Here is a 24665-nt window from a genome sequence, read left to right on the forward strand (position 1 = left end):
AATAGATTGTGGTCTGAGTGGCTTTGTTCGACGCCATGTTTGAACATTGCCTGGCAAAATCTTCCAAACCATACTCTCGGAGACTGTTTTAACCCATAAAGGGTTTTTTTTAATCTGCATACCTGCCCTTTCCCAAATTCTTCATAGAACCCTGGGGGAACTTCTATGTAGACTTCTTTATTTTTCTCCAGTTCTCCATGAAGGAAGGCATTTGTTACATCGAACTGATATAATGGCCACTCTTTACATGCAGCTACAGACAGGAGTGCCCTTACTGTATTTAATTTGGCCACAGGAGAGAACGTCTCTTCGTAGTCAACTCCATATACCTGAGTATATCCCTTAGCTACCAATCTTGCCTTGTATCTCTCGATTGAACCATCTGCTCGTCTTTTAATGGTGAAGATCCAACGACATCCAACTAGCTTCTTTCCCGGAGGTAGATAACACTTCTCCCATGTGTCATTCTTTATCAAGACATCAATTTCCTTTTTCATGGCTTCTCTCCAATGTTTGTGTTTCATTACCTCCTCGAAGGATTGTGGAATTTCTTCTTCTTCATAGATTGCAGCCTCAAATGCCCTAGCCATTTCGGTAAGATGACCCTGAGTAAGATTTGCCACAGAATATTTTGATTTGCGGCCCTTCCAGTCTGGTGAGTATCTTCGGGGAGGAATGCCCCGTGTGCTTCTGTGGGGCAATTTGTCATTCCCGTTTTCTGTAGGTGGTTCACTGCTATCACTTCTGATTTCCCTGTTATTGTTAGTGGTTTCAGAAAAAGGACCAATATTGAGATCAGAAGTCGTTACCTCAGGATTCAAGAACTGGTCAGATAGCGTGGCAGTACCCTGGAGTGACATGTCTTGTACTTTGGAATCTTATAGCCCAGTATTATTGTTATCTTCCTCTGTTTGACTGACTTCAGTGGTAGGATTTGGCTCTGGTTGGCTAGTTTGGTCGTTGTTTTCCCTCTGACTATCCTCCCCCTGAATGGTTTCTCCCTATAGAGGTAGCCAATTTAGTGGGTCACTGTTTGGGTTTCCTGTCTCACTCTCCCCCTGACCACTAGATTGGCTATAGAAATATGTTGGGGTTTGGTGCCCCTTGCACAGCGGAAGACTTGTATAAAACAAATAAATCAGATAAGGATCTATTTGACCGATTATGCGATTAATCAATTCACATGTTACACAGATAATTGCATGCTAGAACACAAATAATTCATGCTCATAGAAAGTAAATCCTAAACATGAATACTACGGTTTAGAGTTACCGATTTGAATCTCCAAAGAATTGACGATTGCTTGCGCCTTCTCCACGTGATGATCTTCAATACTAAACCACGGATCTTCTCTCTGGTTCCCGAACTGTATCTCGATATCAGGATGGGCTGATCTTATCAAAATACTAGGACTCGAATAAAGAAGACAAAAAATTCCTCACGGAGGAGGAGCTGATATTCTCACGGAGGAGAAAGCCAAAGAAAATACGTCCTCCTTGTAGAGAAAGGAACGAAAATTACATAATGAAAATAATTAATAATTCCGTCTCATTTATTCTCCTATTTATATTAAGTTTCTTTTGGGCCCAGACAGGGATCTAAGGAAGGTTTTGGATATGGGCTCCCCCAATTAGCTTTTTACTAATTAATATTGAACTCTCCCCATCCAAATCCGAAATTACAAGTAATCCGGGTTTCCATTGTTTCTATTATTTGTTTCCCGCACTTAAGATATAAATGTCCATTAATTAATTAATGCCTGCTATGGACTTAATTAATTAATATCATATTAGTTCCAAGAGTGGACTTAGCAAGAAACATTTATTTATTATTCATAGAGTAATAAAACTCCAACTGGCCAGTTTTCCAAATAATAAAACCTTGTTCGAGCTCCTCTTGAGGAAATTATCAAACGAGACTCACCTCGCGCACGATTCAACATAATAGCAATCCTAGCACCGCTAGATATTAATCACCACTACCCAATATATCATGATCATTGGGTTGCGAAAAACCCGCACCATTTGATAAGTCAAAGTAGTGCATAATCAATACCGTATGCTCAATGCTAACATATGTAGATTAAGAAATATATTTTATCAATACCTAGTCTTTCAGTAGATAGCATAAAGACACGTCTTGCTGTTAGATCCGTTCAGTGCTATACCACACCAATGTCATCTTATTTCAGTAAGGCTTAGAAATATGCGGACTGACATTGCAACCTTTCACGATAGGTAGTCTAAGCCTATCTAGGTTGTGAAATTCTTCTTTTTCTTTTGCAAAGCATTGCATAGATCTGACCGTGTTACCTTAAAGTGGACGACGCTCACAACCGGTCTACTAAGCAAAAAACTTAGACTTTGTTTACTTCTTATGCATTTAGATGTTTATAAAACATCTTATAAATGCACAAGAAAACACAATGTAATAATAATAGTGATTCTATTCATGCGAAACTGCCCGAATAATATTGAATCGGGTTAAAAGTGGATTGTAGAGTTTTACGTATACAAGCAAGATTCTATTCACGCAAACTTGCTCGAAACATGCTTTTCAGTATACAAAACCTAACAAAATATTCATTCTCAACATAATCACAGTTCATAGTAACGTACATGCGATCTGCTGATGGGTCATAGCATCGATATCCCTTTTGATTTGTCCCATACCCCAAGAAGACACATTTGACAGCACAAGGTGAGAATTTATCCCGATCATGTTTTGGAATGTGAGCAAAAACAGTGCATCCAAAAATTTTGGGTTCAAGATGGAGAGAAGAGGGTATCGAATGCTGAGAAGAAAAGACTTCTAAGGGAGTTTTGAAGTTTAGGATACCTGTTGGAAGGCGGTTGAGAAGGTAAACGGCTGTTGCAATGGCTTCTGGCAAAAAAGACTTAGGTATGCTAGACTCTATAAGAAGTGCACGAGTGATTTCAAGGATATACCAGTTTTTTCGCTCAGCTACCCCATTCTGTTCGGGTGTATATGCACAAGATGTTTGATGAATAATACCGTTCTCTGTGAAGAAAGTTTTCATTCTAGAGTTCACATATTCCCTCCCATTGTCGGATCGAAGGATTTGAATTTTGGAGGTGTACTGAGTTTGAACAAGATTGTAGAACTCGGTGAATTTCTCATACACTTCTGATTTAGTTTTTAAAAAATAAGTCCAAGTCATGCGAGAAAAATCATCAATAAACAATAGAAAGTATCGAAAACCTTGTCCCCCAGAAACCGGGGCTGGACCCCATACATTAGAATGAACTAAAGCAAAAGGAGATTTTTCTCTAGTATTGTTTAGTTTGAAGGAATGTCTATGACTTTTTGCCAAAACACAAGTTTTACTGATGCAACCTCGTTTTTGCATGTTACATGATATCAAGAAGGGGATGATAGTTCGGTGTGGCACTGAGCGACATGGATTGTACTTTGGAATCTGATAGCCCAGTATTATTGTTATCTTCCTCTGTTTGACTGACTTCAGTGGCAGGATTTGGCTCTGGTTGGCTAGTTTGGTCGTTGTTTTCCCTCTGACTATCCTCCCCCTAAATGGTTTCTCCCCATAGAGGTAGCCAATATAGTGGGTTACTGTTTGGGTTTCCTGTCTCACTTGGTATCACTTGGGATATCCACGGATGTGGAAACACGTTTCTTGTGTGAGCCGTTTTCCTCCACAATGTGTGCAAATCAACTTGCTTTTATCCTCTTCCTCTTGTCTCCGGTTGGGTTTGGTCGCCGGTGGAAGGATTTGTCGATTCATTCCACTCCGTTCAAACGCCCCTAGTCCAGAGGCAATTGCAGATGGGTCGTGGTTTGAGCACTTTCTCGTTTACGGCTTCTCTTCGTACCATTCCATAGGCCTTCTGGACCGATGATAAGGGATCTTGATTTAAGACCTCTCGCCTGATTTTGTCATGTTTTTCGTCCAATGCCCATACGAATTGATAAAGCCTGTGTATTTTGTGTAACTTTGTTGTATTTATCGATACTCTTTGGGCTCTCCATGGGATTTGGATCTCTGGCATCAATTGAGATCCACAAGTCTTGGAATTTGTTCCAGAGGGCTTCTAAACTCAATTCCCTCTGCTTCATTGCCATTGCCTGTCTGTGTAAGTCGTGAACTTGAAATGGATCTGCTCCGCTCCCGTATGTGACCGCCAGACCTTCCCATAGGTCCTTGGCTGTCTTGTATTGTAATACTTGATTCACCACTGGATTTAAGGTTTTTGATGATCCAACTAAAGCAGCAGTGATCCCGTTGCTGCCATTTTGAGTAGCCGGGATCATCAGTAAGGGGGGGGGGGGGGTCTGAACCTCCAACAATGTGAGAAGTCGGCCACTTTCCTCCGATGGCTCTTTCCACCAGATTAGTCCAGATGGGATAATTATCCCCATTGAGCTTTTCTTCAAGGTGGATTTCTCCCAAGGACTCCAGTTGCTGTGGCGGTTGTGGCTGTTTAGGGGAGTTTTCTGATTTGTTTCCAGACTTATTCATGAACTTCATGAATTCAGCAAATTGTGCTGCGAAATCTGCCATGGTTTTGGTTGATATTGGTTTTGAATTTTCTGTGTCAGAATATGACATTTTGGTGGTTTTGTTGGTTTTGCAGGGATGATAAAAGAAAGGCCGAGAAGGGTATGGTTGGGACTATGATGACATTGCTCTGAGTCCCCACACTTTTATATCATGCTCTGATACCATCTTAAAGATGGTAATTGAGAGAGATATAACAAGATTGGTAAGCCATGTTGAAGATAGAAGTAGAGAGATATTTCTGATGTAATTATTGTGTGTATTGATATGCTTATCTCCCTAGTATTTATAGGGAAACTAGAGTCTTGTAAATTACACCAATAAATGAGTATTGGAAACATACTCTACTAGGAACTTTACATGTATTAAATTGTCTAGGAACTCTCCTATATTAATGTGGCCGACCATCTTCCTTTTTCCAACAATAAACAGTAAATATTTGAAAAACAAATTAAAACATTGGAATAATGTCACCACCTTATAATATTAAGAGAGAATTACAGTAATAGTCCATGGATATTGCACTAATACCGTCCGCGATTACTATTAGCCTATAATTCTTTATAAACTATCACCAGATGTCCCTGCATATTGTTATAATATCTCTGGAAGAACTTTGCATGTTTTCAAACTTTTTTTATTAAAATACCCTCATGCTATAAGAATTATTTAATTAATAACCTTTTTCGTGAGAGAGCTACCACTTCGACAACACTTGGTTCATTTATTTCTGTTACATTCCCAAAGAGAAGTCGTCAAGGTATGTATAAAGAATTGCTTGTCATGACACATACTTTAAGGAAAATGAATGAGCCAAGGTGACGATTCTTGCTCTCATAAAAAGGAAATAAATAACCCTATAACATGGAGGGTAATTTGGTCCAAAAAAATACAAAAGTTATTCCAAAGACATGACTCCCTCCCATGAAATGTTGTCCAGTTTTGACATTTCGGTCTATCCGTGAAAAGTTGTCCACTTTCCTTTTTTTTTTCTTTTTTGGTAAATGGACCCCACTTGCCACTAACTAATTACACTCACAAACTATTACTCCCTCCGTCCGCGAATAGGAGTCCCGTTTTTCCATTTTAGCCCGTCTGCGAATAGGAGTCCCGGTTCACTTTTACTATAAATGGTAATAAGGTCTCACCTTCCACTAACTCATTCCACTTACATTTCATTTAAAACTAATATATAAAAGTGGGACCCTATTCCACTAACTTTTTTCCAACCACTTTTCTTAACATTTCTTAAAACCCGTGCCGCCCATGAATGAGACTCCTAATGGCGGACAGAGGGAATATAAAACTAATACATAAATGTCGGGCCTACATTCCGCTAACTTTTCTTCACATTTCTTAAAACTCGTGCTGAGTCAAACATGGATAATATTTTGTGGACGGGGGAGTATATCAATATCTAGCTAGAAACGTCTGGTGATATTTTTAAAGAATATGGATCGTGAGTGACACTAGTGCAATGTCCAATAACTAAAAATGTAGTAATTCTCTCTAAAATAATAGTAGTACCAATTATTTTAATTATAGCTAGAAACGTCTGGTGATATTTTTAAAGAATATGGATGCGGGTGACATTAGTGCAATGTCCAATTACTAAAAATGTAGTAGTTCTCTCTAAAATTAATAATAGTACCAATTATTTTAATTATAGAAATTAAATTCGTGTCACACTTAATTTGAGTTGGGTTAGTTAAATAGAGCAAGTGGGACCAAATTTAAACGATCTTATATGTTCATACGTTTAATCAATATTTAAAGATGTCACTAAAATTGAAAACCAGATTTGTATAGCTTATAAATAGTAACAGCAAAAGAATACATTGAAGAAGAATAAGAAAGAATTCAGGTGAATCTATACAACAATTTCTTCATCTTAGTTATTACAATGAAACATGGAAAATTGTATTCCAATCTTGGAGGAGAATTACTTTAATCTAACTAAATCCCAAGAAAAATTCTATTTCCATTCTGCCCACCCTTTTGTTGTTGCTTCAGACATTGTTGATTGCATTATGAATTTAAGAAATCTGATTCATTTTCAAGTCTAGAGTGTTTTTCATCTTGTATAATTTGAAATCACAAAATGACTTGAAAAAAGAAACTACACACTTAAAGTCTTATCTAAAGCTTCACTTACAACTTCCTCATTCTGAAAAGCAAAAACACCTTTATTTTGCAGAAAGAGTTAGATCAGTATCAAATGGAAGGCGGCGGCATCCATCAAAATCTGCTAGAACACGAGGCAGAGTCTTTGTTGTTTTTGAAGAATAAGATATGGAATGAGACAAAGAAATTGTGGGTTGTTGCATGTCCAGCTATCTTAATTCCATTTTCAACATTTGGAATACATGTAATCAGCCAAGCTTTTATAGGCCATTTCAGCTCTATGCAGCTCGCTGCATACGCCCTTGTCTTCAGCGTGATCTTCCGAGTTGTCCTTGGTTTTCAGGTACTCTTATCTCTACACTTACAACTTTGGCAATAAAAAATGTGTGAAATTATCATGCATTGTGCAGTTTGGCATGGTTAATGGGGTCGGAACGCTGTGCGGGCAAGCATTTGGTGCCAAACAGTATCACAAGCTCGGCTTATATCTTCAGCAATCATGGATCATCGTGCTCGTTGCCACAACCCTTCTGATACTGCTGTTTATATTTGCTGCCCTGATTTTAAAAGTATTAGGCCAGGATCACAGGATTGCTGATGTGGAAGGGGATTTTGCTCTGTGGTTCATTGCTATCTCGTTCTTGTACGCTGTGCTGTATAGCTGCAACTCGTTCCTGCAGTCGCAGAGCAAGAACTTTATCCTCTCGTTTTATTCAGTGCTGTCGTTGCTAGCACATGTCTTCTTCTCGTGGCTTTTGTCTGTGAAGTTGGGGTTCAGTGTTACTGGTGTGATGGTGTCTACTGTTTTGGCGTATGTGATACCGAATGTAGGCCAGATCGTGTACATCACATGTGGTGGTTGTAGAGAGACGTGGAAGGGGTTCACGGCCTTGGCATTCGTGGATATTGGACGAACAATCAGGCTCTCTGTATCATCTGGTGTGATGATCTGGTAGGACTTAAGACTTACATCCTGCTTTGCTAGAATTTTGTGATATTTATTTGATGATGGTTTTTTAACATTTTTTGTGTTTTTGAATTCATAGCCTAGAATTCTGCTACAACACTTTGCTAATTATACTGGCTGGAAACATGGGTAATTCAGAGGTCACAATTGATGCTCTTTCTATCTGGTACACTTCTTCGTCTCTCTTTCTCGTTCTCGTTTGTTAGATCCGTTAACGCGACTATAGATCTGTTATTTCATGCAGCATTAACATCAGTGGATGGGCACTGATGGTAGCCTTCGGGTTCATGGCAGCAGCGAGTGTTCGTGTGTCGAACGAGCTGGGAAGGAGGGATGTCAAGGCGGTGAAGTTCTCGATTTTGATGGCAGTTGGGACATCATTCAGCATTGGGTTGGTGTTGTTTGTGTGTTTCTTGGTGTTTAGGGAGAACACAGCCTACGCGTTCACCAATAGTGAGGAAGTGGCTGGGGTGGTTGCTCGTCTGTCTCCTCTGCTTGCGTTTACTCTGCTGCTGAACAGCGTTCAGCCGGTTTTCTCAGGCAAGCCTAGCCCACTCCCTCTGCTAAGCACAAAGATTTGAAATATGCAAATATATGAGGAAGAAGATGAATTTTGTGTGAAGCATGCAGGTGTTGCTAATGGAACTGGGCTACAAGGCATTGTGTCATATGTGAATCTGGCTTCATATTACTTGATTGGTTTGCCTTTGGGAGTCATTCTTGGTTATGTCTTCAAGCTGCAGGTTGAGGTGAGTAGAGATAACTAACCATTTCTTCTTCTTAATTAGTTAGCATTACATAAGTGAGTTAATGATGAAACATGGATGTTTCATATTTGGTAATAGAATTGGTTAGGGTGTGGGTAGGGATGATAATGGGAACTGCTGTCCAAACTGGGATACTTGTTAGGATGACTTGCATCACAGATTGGGATAACAGGTAAGTACTACTTAGGAGTTCCCATTTTTCCATTTTAGTCCATCCACGAATAAGAGTTCCGATTCACTTTTACCATAGATAGTAATAGGGTTCCACTTTCCACTAACTCATTCCACTCACATTTCATTTAAAACTAATATATACAAGTGGGACCCCTATTCCACTCACTTTTCTTAACATTTTTTAAAACCCGTGACGCCATGAATGAGACTTCTAATGGCGGACAGAGGGAACTCATCAATAGATTTTACTCATCTAATTCCAATGATATTAGGTAAATTTGCACTCATCATTCATCGTCAACAAATTTTGCTTGCTCAGAAACGGATCACCCCATTTCTCTGCAAAACGAAACTTTGTCACCGTGAAAGGTCGAAACTTTTAGATCGAGCTAGATGACTCGGACCACGAGGTGGTAATATCATTACCCTACTGTCCTACAACCGGTAGATAGGGAATTCGAGTCACCCAATAAGTTGGGACGTGTGTGAATTATAGCACCAATAAGTTGGTGCTGTAGTAAATAGGATTGCAACAAATATTTTTAGGGCCTCGTTCGTAACAGCAGAGTACTACTATCCAATTATTTTTGTTTTTAATTTGCTTTGCTTTTAAATTGAGTATCTGGAGATTTAATTTGAGGTTGTTATTAGAAATGAGTCATTCACCCCCTTAAAAGGCCTTATAAGAGGGAGAGTTATCCACACTTATATAGATTAGATGAGATCTTCACCAAGTCGATGTGGGACAGAATTTTGGAGAATTTAACACACCCCCTCACGTGTGGGCCGGAAAGGGCATCAGTCTTCCATCACGTGGATAGACAATGCAAGAGATAAGAGAAACCACCATCAATGTGGGCCAGAAATGACATTGGTCTTCCACTCGTGAGGTAGATAAGAGATAAAGAGAAAACCATCATCGACTTGGGTCCGCTCTGATACCATATTAGAAATGAGTCACTCACCCCTTAAAAGACCTCATAAGAGGGAGGGTTATCTACACTTATATAGATTAGATGAGATCTTCACCAAGTCGATGTAAGACATAATTTTGGAGAATTTAACAGTTGTATCATGAACTATTTTAATTACTGTACTACCTTTTAATGTATAGTTTGATGGAATAGTAAATCTTTTTATGAATATTTCTTCTAAGTGTACTAACAATTAACCTAAGAGGTTGATCAGTTGCTAACTCATCAATGCAATAGATAAAAAATATCAACACGATGATATTAAAATGTCAACACAAATTTAGTCGACGTAGTTATGCCTTTGTGTTGACATCAATTTTTAAAAGTCAACACAAAGACATAAGAGCATCTCCAATAGGCGGCTAGCCACCGGCTAGCCGATCGACGTGGCTAGCCGGTCGGCTAGCCGAACTATAATCCTTTTCGTCCACCGCTGACTGCGATGATACGGGCAGTTCCGAATCCACTCGAATAATCTCGTAAAACTCATAAGCCGGTGAATGAGAGGTCAACATCCCAAGGATTCCAACCAAGCCATGCCTAACACAATATCTGGGCCATGAATTTCCATGACGTGCAGATCGATGAGAAAGTCCACGCCCTGAACGGAAAGCTTGGTGCGACGCGCAATATGGGAACAAAGTATTGATGCGCCGTTGCCCACGTACACGCAGAAAGGACGAATAGGTGTTAAGGATAGTGTAGCTGCTCTGCAACTCTGGGATGAAGAAAGTCATGGGTACTGCCCGTATCAATAAGGATACTAATCGTAGTTGTACCAATTGTGCCCACGACATTAAATGGACAGGATGTATTTCCCCCGGATAAGGCGTGAAGGTGCGAGAGGTCGGCAGTGATAATCTCGTCAGCCTTTTCACTGGAATCCGACCCGTTAAACTGGTCTTCGCACCCTCTTCGCCCACATACGACAACATTTTCTGCTTACACACATGTCCTGGTATCCACTTCTCCGGGCAGTGGTAACACAACCCTTTTCGCGAACGCTCCGCCTTCTCTGCGTTCGAGACCAAGATTGGTCGAAAGCTGGGCTTAGCGGTATTGGTGGCAGGAGGTTTCGCACCAGCCGAGGCGCTGCTGTTGGCCACTGGGTATCACGGTTCCCGATTGCTCCACTTATTTTGAGGCTGCTGCGACTGTCGTTCGTCGCACGAGGCCGCCAGCCGCAAGGCTAAAGCCAACGCTTCGGCCAAGTATGCCGGTTGTTGCAGCTCCACCTTTTCTTGAATAGGTTCCTTAAGACCGGTTATAAAAATTGGAGTCAATGTCTCCTCAGATAATCCCTCCACACGATTCAAATAGCGCTCAAACGCACCATGATACTCAGCTACTGTACCGGTCTGCACCAACTTGGACAACGGTCCTATGCTATTTCGAAAACTCTAGGGATCAATCCTGTGGCGAACGTCCTCTAGAAACTCAAGCCACGTTATGTCACACCCCAACTCTTATGACGTATGCACTTACTATAAATAAATTCAAATATTTAAAACAAATAACCACATTTCGAGTACATAAAGCGCACATATTATATAATTTCAAAAACCACTATTTATCAGGTACACATTTCGAACATTCTAAACTGTAGTGGGACCCTCTCACCACTCTTTATACTATATATTTATCTATATGCAAAAATGATGAGGAGGAGAAGGTTGCCAAAACGCGTCAGCCGCCGACCCTAATAACATGTGGAGTTCTTATGACTCACGTCAACCCAAAAGATTCACTGATATCTTATTCCTGAAAAATGTTAGTGGTTTATATGAGCCACAACTCAGTGCATATAAACCTTACCTTTAATTCCACAACCCAATAATTAAACATATTCTTTAACCAATATATAAAACAATAATCAACAAATATTAACATAATTCCATATAAATATGCATATGCCACTCTGTTCAGTTTATTAATCTGTGACAGTTCAAGCCTGGTATCTGCCCGGGATTTCCAATATGCCACTATGATTTGACCCGAAGGTCCCACTATGATTTGACCCGTAGGTCCCACTATGAATTGACCCGTAGGTCCCAATATGATTTGACCCGAAGGTCCCACTATGATTGACCCGAAGGTCCCAATATGTCCACTGTGATTTCAGATCCAGGACAAGACTATCACAGATCCTCTTTAATCAAATGATTCATGTAATTCCAATACCATATGCAAAACATATCTATTGCACCAATCACATATCCATATCATATTCCACTACATAATTCCAATATAATATACTATTAATATTGCACCAAGCATATATCTCAATCATCACCACTAAACACATATATATCAATATCACATCGTATAATCCAATTATTCACTTCAACTCAACACATACCAAGTAACCACATAAAAACATGTAAAATTAAAAGTGCTGATTTATACACATCTGATTATGATTGGCAATCTAACTGAATTCCAAATTCCTCTTCTCATTCTACAGTCCTTTTTATTTGTCGAACTCACATGCTCCCCATTTTTTTTTATTCACTAATATTTCTTTTGCTCTAAAATGAATTTTGAGTTTATGCTTTAAATTTTTCATTCTCTCCCTCTTCTTTCCCTTTTTTTTTCTGTCCAAATTCCTCTTCTTTCTTATTTTTCGAATAAAACTTCCCCTCCTTCATATAAAAAAATTCATCACCTATATACTACACACGCCAAATGCATGAGACGATATGGCCAACTCCTCTTATTTTCTCTACACGTGTCCCAGTTTGTAACCAAATGTGTATTACTATATCAAATAAAACAGGCTACATATATCTAAATATATTAAATATTAAAATATTGAATAAAAGTTCTTATACAAATACATTCACGTATATATATAATATAATTTTATTACTTTCATTAGTTAAATATTAAATTGGTATATACATTTATAGTACACATACTTAGTTTAATTATCCTAACATAATTTTAATATAATACCATTGCTTATAAATATCATACCCACAATAATTTTGTACAAAATAATCTACAAAAATAATACTCCCTCCATCCCAAGATATTAGACCAACTTTCCTTTTTGAGATGTCCCAACATATTAGACTCATTTCCTTTTTTTGCAAAAGACATTTATCTTACTTTATTCTCCACTTACTTTTTTCTCTTTTCTCTCCTCTACCTTTTCACTCTCTCATACTTTACTCTCTCCACATAACTATTTAAATATCAATTCCTTAAATCTTGTGCCCTAAAGAAGTGAGTCTAATACCCCGGGACGGAGGGAGTACCTGCTTTGGTCAAGGATGTTACACGTTACCACCGAGTTGTTTGCTCTGTAGTTAAAAATCCATTCGGTAGCCGGTGGTTGGAATAGTATCACTACATAGTGCAGAAGGTCCGAATCTGGCATCTGCAGATGGTCGAAATAATACTCGACCATAGAAATCCAATTAGAAGCATCCGAACCATCGAAACGAGGCACTTTCATGTTGAGATCCCGCGGTCTGTCCACCCTACCTACAGGGTACTGGGCACGGTTTAGGGGTGCATCCCAACAAGTAGGCTGGCGATATCCGTGAAAGCCTCGATCCAACTCCTCTGGGTAACGACCATTCGGTCTGTTCCAAGCCGATCGCTTCCTGGTGTAAGGGCGAGCACGGTGCGGAACAGAGACCGATTGATGATACGGTAAGCGCCCCTCACGCCTAAGTGGGTCGCGAAACTAAATCCAAAGTAGTAAAGTTGTCCGTTTGAAGATATCACTCCAAAGTAAATTGTCTTCCCCAGCAACGGCGTCAAAAACTTGATGCACTATTTTTTAGCACTAAATAAATCTGCAAGTATACAGAGTATATATAGTATAGATAAAGGTCAGTTCAGGATATCGAACACGGGGAAGACGAACACAAAGTGTCTATCCTCTACTAAAACTCAATTACTATCTGGAGAACCGAAAGTTTTGGGAATTTTTGAAAACAGAAAACAATAGAAATCAAATAACAACTAATTGCAAATAAATCACGGAGATAAAATATAGAGATAAGGAGAATTCCAGGGATGTGCGTTCACAGTTATGGTTATACAAATTCCAAACTACAATACCCTAGCACAATTATTACTTTGATAGAACAAGTCACTTAGCTCATGCTCATGCGATACAAGCGTTGATTACAATATTAGGGTTGTCAATCCTAACACGTAACTCCATAAAGCTCCTAAGACCCTTGAAAAGTCCTCACTCTCAATTAACAGTGTCGTTTTAAAGAAAGCTAACTGTAGCGTCTTGTAACACCCCTTACTCGATCGGTAAACCCACCGAATAAGAAATGTCACTATCTGGTATCACCGACACTCATGCACTTTTAATTTATATATAAATTACATTACATGGAAAATTAAATATCAAACTTTGCAGCGGAAAAAGACTATCAAAAAAATTTATACAAAACATGCCACCATTTTCTAAACTTCCACAATAGACTAGTGACTCGTCAAGGATGCAGCCGCTGCGCTCCTCTAATACAGATTATATCACTTAACCTGCAGGGTGGAAAAAGAAAAAGGGAGGGGTGAGCTTGACAGCTCAGTAGCAATGCCCACACTACATAATTCAATCTTTTTAGAAAAGACAATGGTTTACTAACAAATATTTTAATTGCTTATTTTTTTTTTCTTTCTCATTGAATCATTTTATATTATGTCTCTTAAGACATATCCCATTCCGATCCACCTACAAACACTTATACATAGCACACACGTCTTTCATCGTCAAAACAAATACATATGTAGTACTCCCTCCGTCCCAAGGTATTAGACCAACTTTCCTTTTTGGGATGTCCCAACATATTAGACTCGTTTCCTTTTTTAGCAAAAAACATTTATCTTATTTTATTCTCCACCTACTTTTTTCTCTCTTATCTCTCCTACTTTTTCCCTCTCTTATACTTTACTCTCTCCACTTTAACTATTTAAATATCAATTCCTTAAATCATGTGCCCAAAAGAAGTGAGTCTAATACTCCGGGACGGAGGGAGTACCATATTTCCCAAATAATTTCTCATATCAATACTATCACATTGCATCACAATTCTACACATACTTACTTACAAATACGTAATTCCATAGTCATTGAATATATTCAATTAGCCCCAATTAGTATTTATTGACGCTCATTTTTATCTTATAAGCATATTTTCCCACAATCTGTCTTACGTTCTATTTCTATGCCCAAAGTCAAACATTTAATCATCTATAACTTTATTTCACATTCTTATCCACACAATAACACGCAAATATCTCAGACATAATCAACAACACACATAAATCCTAGATATCATCAACACAGTCAAATCACAGCATCTTCGCATTTCAAGGTGCATATAGTGACCACCAACATTCTCACATATCAAAACAGATATTGCCCCATAAAGTGCTAAGTGACAGACTAGGGTACGCGGACCAGATCAGAGACAGAGACAGAATCAATCAGATGCAGATGCAGATTTTGTCCTCGAGAGGACTCTGCATAGAGTAGAGTAGACAGATAACTAGATCACCCACGAGGGTGCAGATCAGACATAATATCAGATATCAGATCAGATAACAGACGATCCTCGCTTCGGTTATCCAGAAGACGAGTAATCATAGAGAATGCAACGCTGCTGTCCTATGGCATGCCAATTGTACCCACAGAATACACTCAAGCACGGGGCATAAGCACAATCAAGTATATTTTATTTCTATCAATTTCCAACATAACACATCAACACAGACAGGTCATACATCATCACACATAGATCAGACATCATCATCTCGCCCATTTCCATATTTATCTTATCGAATTTACATCCACAATCATTTTCATTTTCTTATCAAATTCATATACTAATATATTACACAAATATGTATATTATTATCTTTCATAACAATTTATTTCTAATCTCATCATATACTCATACTTATACCATTTCTCCACAAAATATCCAGATTCGATTAATGAATCTCATATCAGTCAGGCCTTTCACACTATAAGTATAATTAAGCATAACATTCACCTATATTCATATTTATTCACAATCTAACATACATTATCTCAACAAAAAGATTAAAGACCATAGAGAAAATACGCTACCTCGTAAGCTTCGTAAGCTTAATAACATAAGCTTATTTCACCTTCATATTTCACTATCTTCCAAGTCCCTTCCTTCGTGTTTGCTTCATAAAATTGGCTCTTTTGCCTTGATTAGAAATATAAATACAATAACTATTAGTAACAATATTCGCTAATTACCTTCTAGTGTAACGATTTCTTCTTAACTTTATATTATGCTAATTCTTCAATCTTCAGCCCTTTTTCCTTACTTCTAAAGCTTCGAGAAATTCACATATACTTATATTAACACTTTACCCAAGATCATATTTTTATAATTAAATTATCTAAATAAATTCCTTTGCCATCTCATCTTAGTCACCCCTTCGCTCGATTGATTGGATAGAAATAGTTGGAAAAGGCTAGATAGTGAAAAGTATCTGATGTTTGATTGTCTTGAAAGTACTATCTCAAGGCCCGAGAAAATGTATAAAGCCCGCCTAGGCCGGCGTGCTAACTCAAAATTTGGGAAAACACTAACTCACCAATTTTGGTGGGTTTGTGAACTGTTGCATTACGATAGCCAATTTTACCCCTTTTTCTTCTCTCTCTCCCACCTTCTCTCCACATGCCGCTCTCTCTCTCCTCTTTCACAAACTACTTTTTTTGCATCATCTAGGAGGCGCCGGCCATCGGACTGTGTTCGGCTACATTCTCCGGCGTCGTGTGGAGTTTAGTATCCGGCGGTATTGACCGTTCCTCCCAACGGCCGTCGTCGGACCTTCTCCCCTGATGGATTTATTGTTCTAAGCCTCTTCTTGTTGATATTCATATCTAAGCATCATCTAAGGATGTACCATCGTAATGGTTCTTACTCAATTTCAGTTTATTTTTTGCTCAAAATAGGTCAAAGGTGCTCTGCTTGCTCTAATTTGCTTGAATTTTGGTAATAGTTCATTCGATTTTTGTGATGGTTGAATGTGTTCATCTTGCTCGAATTGAGACAGCGATGATAGAGCTGAGCTTCTTCCTCAACTGGTGTTTTGTCTTAGAGCAAAAAGTCACTGTTGATTTCTTCAATAATTAATTTAAAATTTGCTATTTAACACAAATTGATTCAGTTAATTCACAAAACTAGAGTACTTAAGGAATTAGCTAATTTTTGGATTAATTAGTGACCTAATTTACACAACCATTACGGCAGTTTTGTGATATGATATCTTAATATGCAATGATAATTAAAGACCAATTAAGTAATGAAGCATGATTTTCGATAAATTATAGTAGTTGTAGTACAGAATATATTTACCAATTGTAACAAGGGTATTTTTGTCCTTTTTCATTCTATCTACACAATAAATTTAGAGACTATCTTATCAATCAAACAACTACAAACAAACACTATCTTGACACTATCTTACATTCGGCCCGAAAACACTATCTTAGGTTAACTATCTTGTTATATTCTATCTGCGAATCAAACGAGCCCGACATCTTCAACTTCCTAATATTACATTTGTATTGGACTGATTTCTCATTCGCATTCTATATCCATTCGGAAGGCTTTAGGAGCTTGGCTTAATATTTTTAAATACCCAACGAAGTCTAGTTTACAATACAACAAGATTCATTCGGAGATTCATAATGGTTTGTGAGATATCATCATTTTTCCACAAACTATCAAAACTGGACAATTTCTGTCAACATTTTCTAACTAATTATTATAAATAGTAGATGAACTCCTAAATTCTCCAAAATATTCAGGGGGCTACTGGACTCATCAAAGTAGTTTTAAAAATTGTTAAACCAAACTTTATACAACTCTAATGGTGCTACAAAAATCGAAACAAGTGACTGAAAAACAGAGCAAAATAATCATCTTCAAAACATGCTCTATATTATTATTTACTCAAATAGCAACAGAAAGAATCAAGTAATGAAGCATCCTTCAAACTCAAACTAAGGCAGCCAAAAACTTATGTTTTCTAAATTCATAAATTTATCAATTCATATGCTTCAATAATATGATAGAAGTGAAGGCCTACCTTGATTTAGTAATCTTTCGTCAATTACATGCCCGATTGCCGACGAACCCAAATAAATCAAGGAGGAGAAAAAATGATAGGGAAAGAAGGAGAAAGGGGGGTGCCGTTTCTGGGGAGAAACAAGGAGGAAGAGGAAGTGTTGAATTATAAGAGCATCGGCAATGGCACTTAGGCCAGCCATTCTCTCTCCCTGCCACGTCAGCAGCACTAAAAATTTCACCTGCCACATCAGCATTTTCTCAAATAGGCTACCCTTAGGCCTGTCATAGGCCAGCCGCAATAAAATTAATTCAAAAACAACTACATTTGCGGAATTAAACACAAAATACGAAATTAAATTTACGACACATATACGAAAAAAATTCGTTAATTTTATTTAAATAAAAAAAAGTACAATAACTAAAAATCAAAAAAATTACATAATAAAAAAAAATCCGGGCTTCCACACACGAGCCACCGCCCCACTCTACTCCTCACTAATTTATTAAAAAAATACATTAAAAAATGCATAAAAATGCAATAAAAATGCAAAAATTTTATATAAACTAAAAAAGTTCCATCCTAAAAAAAATTACATAATTAAAAAAAATTCATAAAAAAAAGTACATTAAAAATGCAATAAAAAATGCATAAAAAAATACATTAAAAAAATGAAATAAATTAAAAAAATGCATAAAAAAATACATTAAAAAAATTCAACCGGTTAGCCGAAATTGAGCCTACAATGGCGGCTAGTGGGATCGGCCAGCGGTCGGCTAGCGCCCTCAAATCGGCTAGCCCACGCCGATTCGCGGCTAGCCGGTTCCAATAGTTCGGCTAGCCGATCGGCTAGCGAAAAAAATCGGCTAGCCGCTACTGGAGATGTTCTAAATTCTATCCCCAACTTTATATTTTATTATATGTGGTATTAGTTAGGACATTTGTCACAATTTTATTTATCCACATATTCCTCATTTTCTAGAATTTTCCTTTAATTTTCACAACAACACTTTGGAGCCATTTCATTTCCATATACATATATAATTTTGTGCATTCTGATAATAAGGTAGAAAGAATTAAATCTAATTCATGTGAGAAGAAAATACCCTTGCACAAATTCTTCATTTGAACATCTCTTAAATTTAATTGACTTGCTCAAAATTAAAACAATTACTTTTAATGACTTTTTAGCTATATAATTTAATATATACATATTTTTTTCTCCATTTTATACATAATTTCTAAGAAATTTACTATGAATCGACGGATCTCGTATCGGAAGTTACTTCCTGATTAAACTTTATTTTGGGATGTTACACGTCTACTAAGTGAATCCAACTCGCTAGAACTCTCTTACAGTTATGAAGCAAGTTATATTAAATCATACACAATTGTGTCACTCAATTATGTAGCATCACGAATACTTAGGGAAGAAACAAAGTAAAAATAAAACGGATATTAAGTAGAAAACTGGAATTGTATAACCAAAGTCGTTAATAACACATCCCTAGAATCCTATTAGTTTAGTTACACATAATGGAATAAGCTAAACACATAGATTGAAGGGGAGACAATTTGAACATAAAACTAAAGCAAATAAAACCCGTAGGTTGAATCCTTGTCGTTCTTGATGTTCTTGAAATCCTTCTTCAACTCCTTGCACAATGACGTACTCTAGCTTTTAATCTCCAGTAATTATTTTGCAAAAAGAAGCTCTCTAATTGATGAAGCTTGAGGTCCTATTTATAGGAGAAAGTCATTCCTCATTGTAGAAAGAAAAGATCTTCAAAATATGGTAAATCTTGGAGCAGAATCTAGGGCTCTCGGATTCGCCGCCTTTCTCCGGCGGACCGCCGCACCTTGGCCGGCGGTCGCCGCTTTGCATTCCAGAGTCTCTGTTCCTTCGGCGGCGGACCGCCGCTTGACCTCCGGCGGTCGCCGGGCGAGACTCGTTTCCAGGCGAAAGTTTCCGAGGCGGGCCGCTACATAGCACTGACCGCCGGGCGCCGGCGGTCGCCGGTCGCCGTCTAAACTCCAGATTTCCAGACGTTGCGTTTTGACTGCCTTTTTCGGCTCAAATATGCACATTTCTCACAAAACACGTAAAAAATACCAAAATAGATAAAATATTCAAATAATAGACATGTAGAGTGACTTTGACATAAAAAACGGACCAAATAATGGCCTTAAAACTGTGCAAAATCCGAGCGTATCAGGTATACCACAAAAAGTACGGTATACCGAATTTGGGTACGGTATCGGTATGGAATTTCGCCATTACAAAAATAAGGTATACCTTGGGGTGGGTAGGTACAGTATACCTTACCGAAACCACCATACCGTATACCTTACCGTAAATTTGGTATGTGAAAAAATCATACCTTTACCTTACCAAAATTTTCGGTATACTGATCTTCGGTATACCTTATTTTCGGTATGGCGAAATTCCATACCAATACCGTACCTCATTTTCAGTATACCGTACTTTTTCTGTATACCTGGCTTTCATTACCAATGAAAATAGATAATTTGAGTTTTTAGAATATTATTATATTTTATAATTTAAAAAATATATTAAATATATTTTATTCATAATTATATTTATATTTCGCAATAGGTTTTATAATTTAAACTTATATAAAATATAATTTATAAATAATTATATTTATATTTTACGGTATATACCTTAATTTACGGTTATGTATCGAATTTCTGTATGCAGCAGTATACCGCGGTATATGAAAGTTCATACCGTTACCTTAGAGCATCTCCAATGGTCATAGGCCAGCCACTCTCTCTCCCTGCCACGTCAGCAGCACTAAAAATCCACCTGCCACATCAGATTTAGGTCAGCCATAGGCCAGCCGCAAAAAAAATAAATCAAAAAACACTACATTTACGGAATTAAAATTTACGATTACGGAATAAAATTTACGAGACATTTACGGAATAAAATTCATTCATTTCATAAAAAAATTACAAAGATTTAAAAAAAAAATACATGATATTTTTTTAAAAAAAGGGCTCCCGCACACGAGCCCCGCTACCCTCTCCTCCTCGGTGTTGCTCTTGTACAGAAATTTAGAGAGAGAGAAACTCGTAAAAACAAGTGGTGCAAATGAAAATGAAACTGAAATCGCGTATATATAGGGGTCGAAAAAAAAATTCGACCGTTGGGGGCTGGTCGATCGCTGGCCGATCGGGCCGCTACAATGGCGGCCAGCGCCCGCTGACCGGCTAGCCCACGCCGATTTGCGGCTGGCCGATTGCAATGGTTCGGCTAGCCGACCGGCTAGCCACGTCGATCGGCTAGCCGGTGGCTAGCCGCCCATTGGAGATGCTCTTACAGAAATCTTTCGGTAAGGTATCATACCCTACCGAAAATCACGGTATACCAAATATTCGGTATTTTCGGTATTTTTCCTCAGCCCTAGGTATACCGAAAATTTTGGTAACGTAAAGATATGATTTTTTCACATATCGAATTTACGATAAGATGTACGATACGGTGGTTTCAGTAAGATATATTGTATCTATCCACCCCTATTCAGATATAATTCATTAATTTACAACTTTCATCTACAACCCTAAATTATGTCATGTAGTATAAATTAGCTGTGAATTAATTCGATGCCGTTATCAATTTTGTCGCCGCAAAATAGTTAGCAACAGATAATTCAATCTACTACTAAATTATTAATGTTAGTTATGGTAATATTTTCACGACAAATCCTAGGATTATAGGATTAGAACCGAAAAAATTCAAAGTTACTTAAGAGAGTCAGACAATACATGTATTTATTCGGCTTTCTATATTGATTTTCAATACTATAACTCATTAATGTACGGACACGATTATACTGTAAAGTGATTTATCATTCTCTTTGTCCCATAATAAAAGTCACGTTTATTGTGGACACAGATTTTAAGAAATATAAAAAAAATAGATTGAAAAAATTAGTGAAATATGAGATCCATTTTTTTTATATTGAATTTATAATAGAATGTGAATGAATTGTGTTAATGGAATGTAAGACTCTAAAAGTGAAATGTGATTCTTATTGTGGGACCGAAATGGCAAAATATGACTCTTACTTTGGGACGGAGAGAGTAAAAGTTACTCCTTCCGTCCGCGAATAGGAGTCTCATTTTTTCCATTTTGGTTCATCCACGAATAGAAGTCCAGGTTCATTGTTAGTACTATAAATTGTAAAGAGGTCTCACATTTCACTAACTCACTCCGCTCACATATCTTTTAAAACTAATAGGAGTATATACAAATGAGATTCATATTCCTCAAATTTTCTTCCACGTAACTTTTTTTTAACATTTCTTAAAATCCGTGCCGAAAATAAATGCTTACTCCTGTTACATAATTATATGGACGTTATTATGTCAATTACTAAGTGAATAATTGCTATGTATGTTAGGTTTACTAATTTTCAATATTTTTTATATTTATATATTTATGCATTTTATTATAAATTGAATTATTTTATTATTCATTAAATTGAATATATTTTATATATAATTTGTAATAATAAAACGGTTCGACCAGTAGTTCACCCGGTTAAACCATGAACAGTAGCTTAGTTCACCCGGTTAAACTATGAATCAGTAGCTTCGCCGGTTCACTCACTCACTGATTCAATTTTTAAAACATTGGTTTCTTCTCTTTTATCTACTCCCTCATCCCCTATTATTTTGGCCATTTTTGTCCGTTTTTCGGTTATTGTCCACTTTAAATGGGGGCTTTGGATCAACTCTCCAATATGTGTGATTGTTCCAGTGGCCACTCCAAGCTCAAAACCAGGCAAGCTGCTTTCTAGTGTGTGTGTGTGTGTGTGAGTGAGTACGTGGTGACAGTCTAAAACATCATCGTTTGCACTTTCAAGTTTCAACCTTTTGAAATTTGAGAAGTAAGAGATAACGAGAGATGATTTCGTTACTCTTATTTTAATTTAACTATCCTAAATTGATGATAGTGGAAAAGAGAGTAGATAAATTGATTATAATGGAGACCATGAATACCAATACCTTTGTGGACCACAAATTGTGGATGTCGCCTCTTGGGCATTAAAAGGGCCCATTGTCTATAATATAAAGTGAATTAACTTTAAAAGCAATTGAAATGCAACATTTCTAATAATTTAATAATAATAAAGTGTCTAAATATAGAAATAAATTTGATGTATGTTCACTCTAAAGAATGTTGACACGCGGATAATGTTTAAGTTGGTCCTTCGCACAATTTCTAGCAAATATTTCATCCTTCGTATCATTTTGAGAAATGCGATCCCATGGCATATAACTACGAAGCTTGAAAGGTCGTGGATCGACAATTATCTTGTCTATGGCCGCGCCGAGTTCCACAAACTGTGTAATCATTTGAAAATGATTAAGCACACCACGATAACCAACAAACTCTATTTCTTTGATTGGAGAATTAACCCTCCCGAAGTTGTACTCTCGTTTATAAAAACGCAAATGCCAACAATCATAACACTTTATACTATTAAGACATTTTTTGTTCTTCTCTTGATGTGGTGCCTATTAATTGACAAAGTTAGAGTAATTCATAAAAAAATAAAAAATAAAAAATAAAAAATAAACAGATAGTTACCTCTACCACAAATCTCTGCAAGCAAGGTGTCATTCTAAACCAACTTATTACTGGCATGAGAGACCACTTGTCACAGTAATTACTATCGAATACCACCACTAATTCCTTGAGCTTAGGCATCAACTTCTTTATAATATCCTGTACAATACATGCAATAAAACCATTAAAGTAACTAGTTTATTGAAAATCAATTACAAGTGTACCTCGTCTTGGAGTCTGACCGTAGCGTATATCTTGAGCATGTGTAGTTGTGGAATCACATAATCAAACATGTCTAAAATGCTTATGATGGAAGTAAAATTTACAAAAGGATTGTGCGCTTTCGCCCGAATCCAGAGCTGAGTAAGGAGAGGAACATCGACGAACGTGAAGCTACAATATTGGTTAGTTGCACCATCATACTTAATGCAGACAACTTTCGACTCACGAACCACAACTAAATTGAGACTGTTGCATTGGCTGATTTCTAGGCATTTGAACACTGGCGAGGTTTGAACAACCTTTAGAGACTCCAGCGAGCCTATTCGAGACACCGAGAGTTGCTCAAGGAGATGGCAATTCCCTAACATAAAGGCCACAGCCTCACCACTTACAATAACAGAATGCAAACTGAGTTTCTTAAGCAGTTTTAGATTGTCAGGGAAATTCCCTTGTTTGTATGGAAAAGAGTAGCAGTCTTGTGGTAAGTCAGTGCCCAAAATCAAATCAAGGCTCTCAACCTTTCTATTCACAGCGTAACTAAGCCATTCATCAATCCATAATGTGAAAGCAGAAGATAAAGAGAACGCCACTCTGAATTTGACAAGATTGTTAGAGGAATTCAATGTGTTGAGCAGGCGATCAACCCATCTAACATACATGCCAATTAACTTGTAACGATTATAATTTCTTTGTTTTTGTAAAGTTTCCAACCAATCTACATGTAGATCTAGTTTGGGTGTGAAGGTCCACAAGTATCTCCATCGAGAACAAAGTATGCTAGTTGACATAGCTTCTTTCAAGCTCAACAAAGACAATATTAAGCCTAATATTTCATCTGGAAGTATACTAATTCGATCTCCCTATATGATTAACATAATATGAACAATAATCAATATATAAATTTAAGAAACATAACATAATGCAATGTATATATTAATATGGACGAAAGAATATAACCGTGAAGTCATCGTCAACTTCGAGTCGCCTTCGTTGCACTGTCGCCATTGTTATTAATTTTTCAACACCTTTATTCTACATATATAGTCAATTTGAGAGGCTTATTTTTTGTATATTTTGTAAAAATGATTCGGTACCAAATATTTTATATCATCCGCTACAGAAAAAATAATTTATAAGGATAAAAGCAAATCTTATTTAATTTCTGGGAATAACTATCCATACGTAATATTCTCATAAAACAAATCTTATTTA

General features: G+C 37.3%; 2 protein-coding genes and 1 long non-coding RNA gene across 3 annotated transcripts; 1 reads left to right on the forward strand and 2 right to left on the reverse strand.

Annotated features, from left to right (window-relative positions):
* Positions 1–6756: 6756 nt before the first annotated feature.
* LOC125209124 (protein DETOXIFICATION 22-like) lies at positions 6757–8953 on the forward strand. The gene is made up of 7 exons (XM_048108732.2): positions 6757–7005; positions 7073–7614; positions 7709–7795; positions 7874–8169; positions 8260–8379; positions 8484–8568; positions 8890–8953. Exons 1-7 carry the CDS (start codon positions 6757–6759, stop codon positions 8951–8953), a joined length of 1443 nt encoding a protein of 480 aa, XP_047964689.2.
* Positions 8954–13541: 4588 nt separating this feature from the next.
* LOC148930031 (uncharacterized) lies at positions 13542–17750 on the reverse strand. Its single transcript, XR_016136694.1, has 3 exons — positions 17651–17750; positions 15648–15753; positions 13542–14056 (listed from the first exon to the last, which is right to left on the reverse strand). It is a non-coding gene; the product is annotated as an uncharacterized LOC148930031 (long non-coding RNA).
* Positions 17751–22792: 5042 nt separating this feature from the next.
* On the reverse strand, positions 22793–24200 carry LOC125209125 (uncharacterized). Its single transcript, XM_048108733.2, has 3 exons — positions 23456–24200; positions 23253–23390; positions 22793–23179 (listed from the first exon to the last, which is right to left on the reverse strand). The coding sequence occupies exons 1-3, from the start codon at positions 24110–24112 to the stop codon at positions 22832–22834; spliced, it is 1143 nt and encodes a 380-aa protein (XP_047964690.1). The 5' UTR covers positions 24113–24200; the 3' UTR covers positions 22793–22831.
* Positions 24201–24665: the final 465 nt, after the last annotated feature.

The sequence above is a fragment of the Salvia hispanica genome, chromosome 3 (assembly GCF_029641045.1).
Source record: "Salvia hispanica isolate PSC_SH4W2 chromosome 3, Shi_PSC_v1, whole genome shotgun sequence".
Classification (NCBI taxonomy): domain Eukaryota; kingdom Viridiplantae; phylum Streptophyta; class Magnoliopsida; order Lamiales; family Lamiaceae; genus Salvia; species Salvia hispanica.

Coding starts and splice junctions, on each gene's coding strand:
- LOC125209124 (XM_048108732.2), top strand. CDS start 6,757: ATGGAAGGCGGCGGCATCCATCAAAATCTGCTAGAACACGAGGCAGAG. Junction 7,006..7,072: donor GAGTTGTCCTTGGTTTTCAG/GTACTCTTATCT, acceptor TGCATTGTGCAG/TTTGGCATGGTTAATGGGGT. Junction 8,170..8,259: donor CGTTCAGCCGGTTTTCTCAG/GCAAGCCTAGCC, acceptor TGAAGCATGCAG/GTGTTGCTAATGGAACTGGG.
- LOC125209125 (XM_048108733.2), bottom strand. CDS start 24,112: ATGTATGTTAGATGGGTTGATCGCCTGCTCAACACATTGAATTCCTCT. Junction 23,391..23,455: donor CGGTCAGACTCCAAGACGAG/GTACACTTGTAA, acceptor TGTATTGTACAG/GATATTATAAAGAAGTTGAT. Junction 23,180..23,252: donor TGCAGAGATTTGTGGTAGAG/GTAACTATCTGT, acceptor GTCAATTAATAG/GCACCACATCAAGAGAAGAA.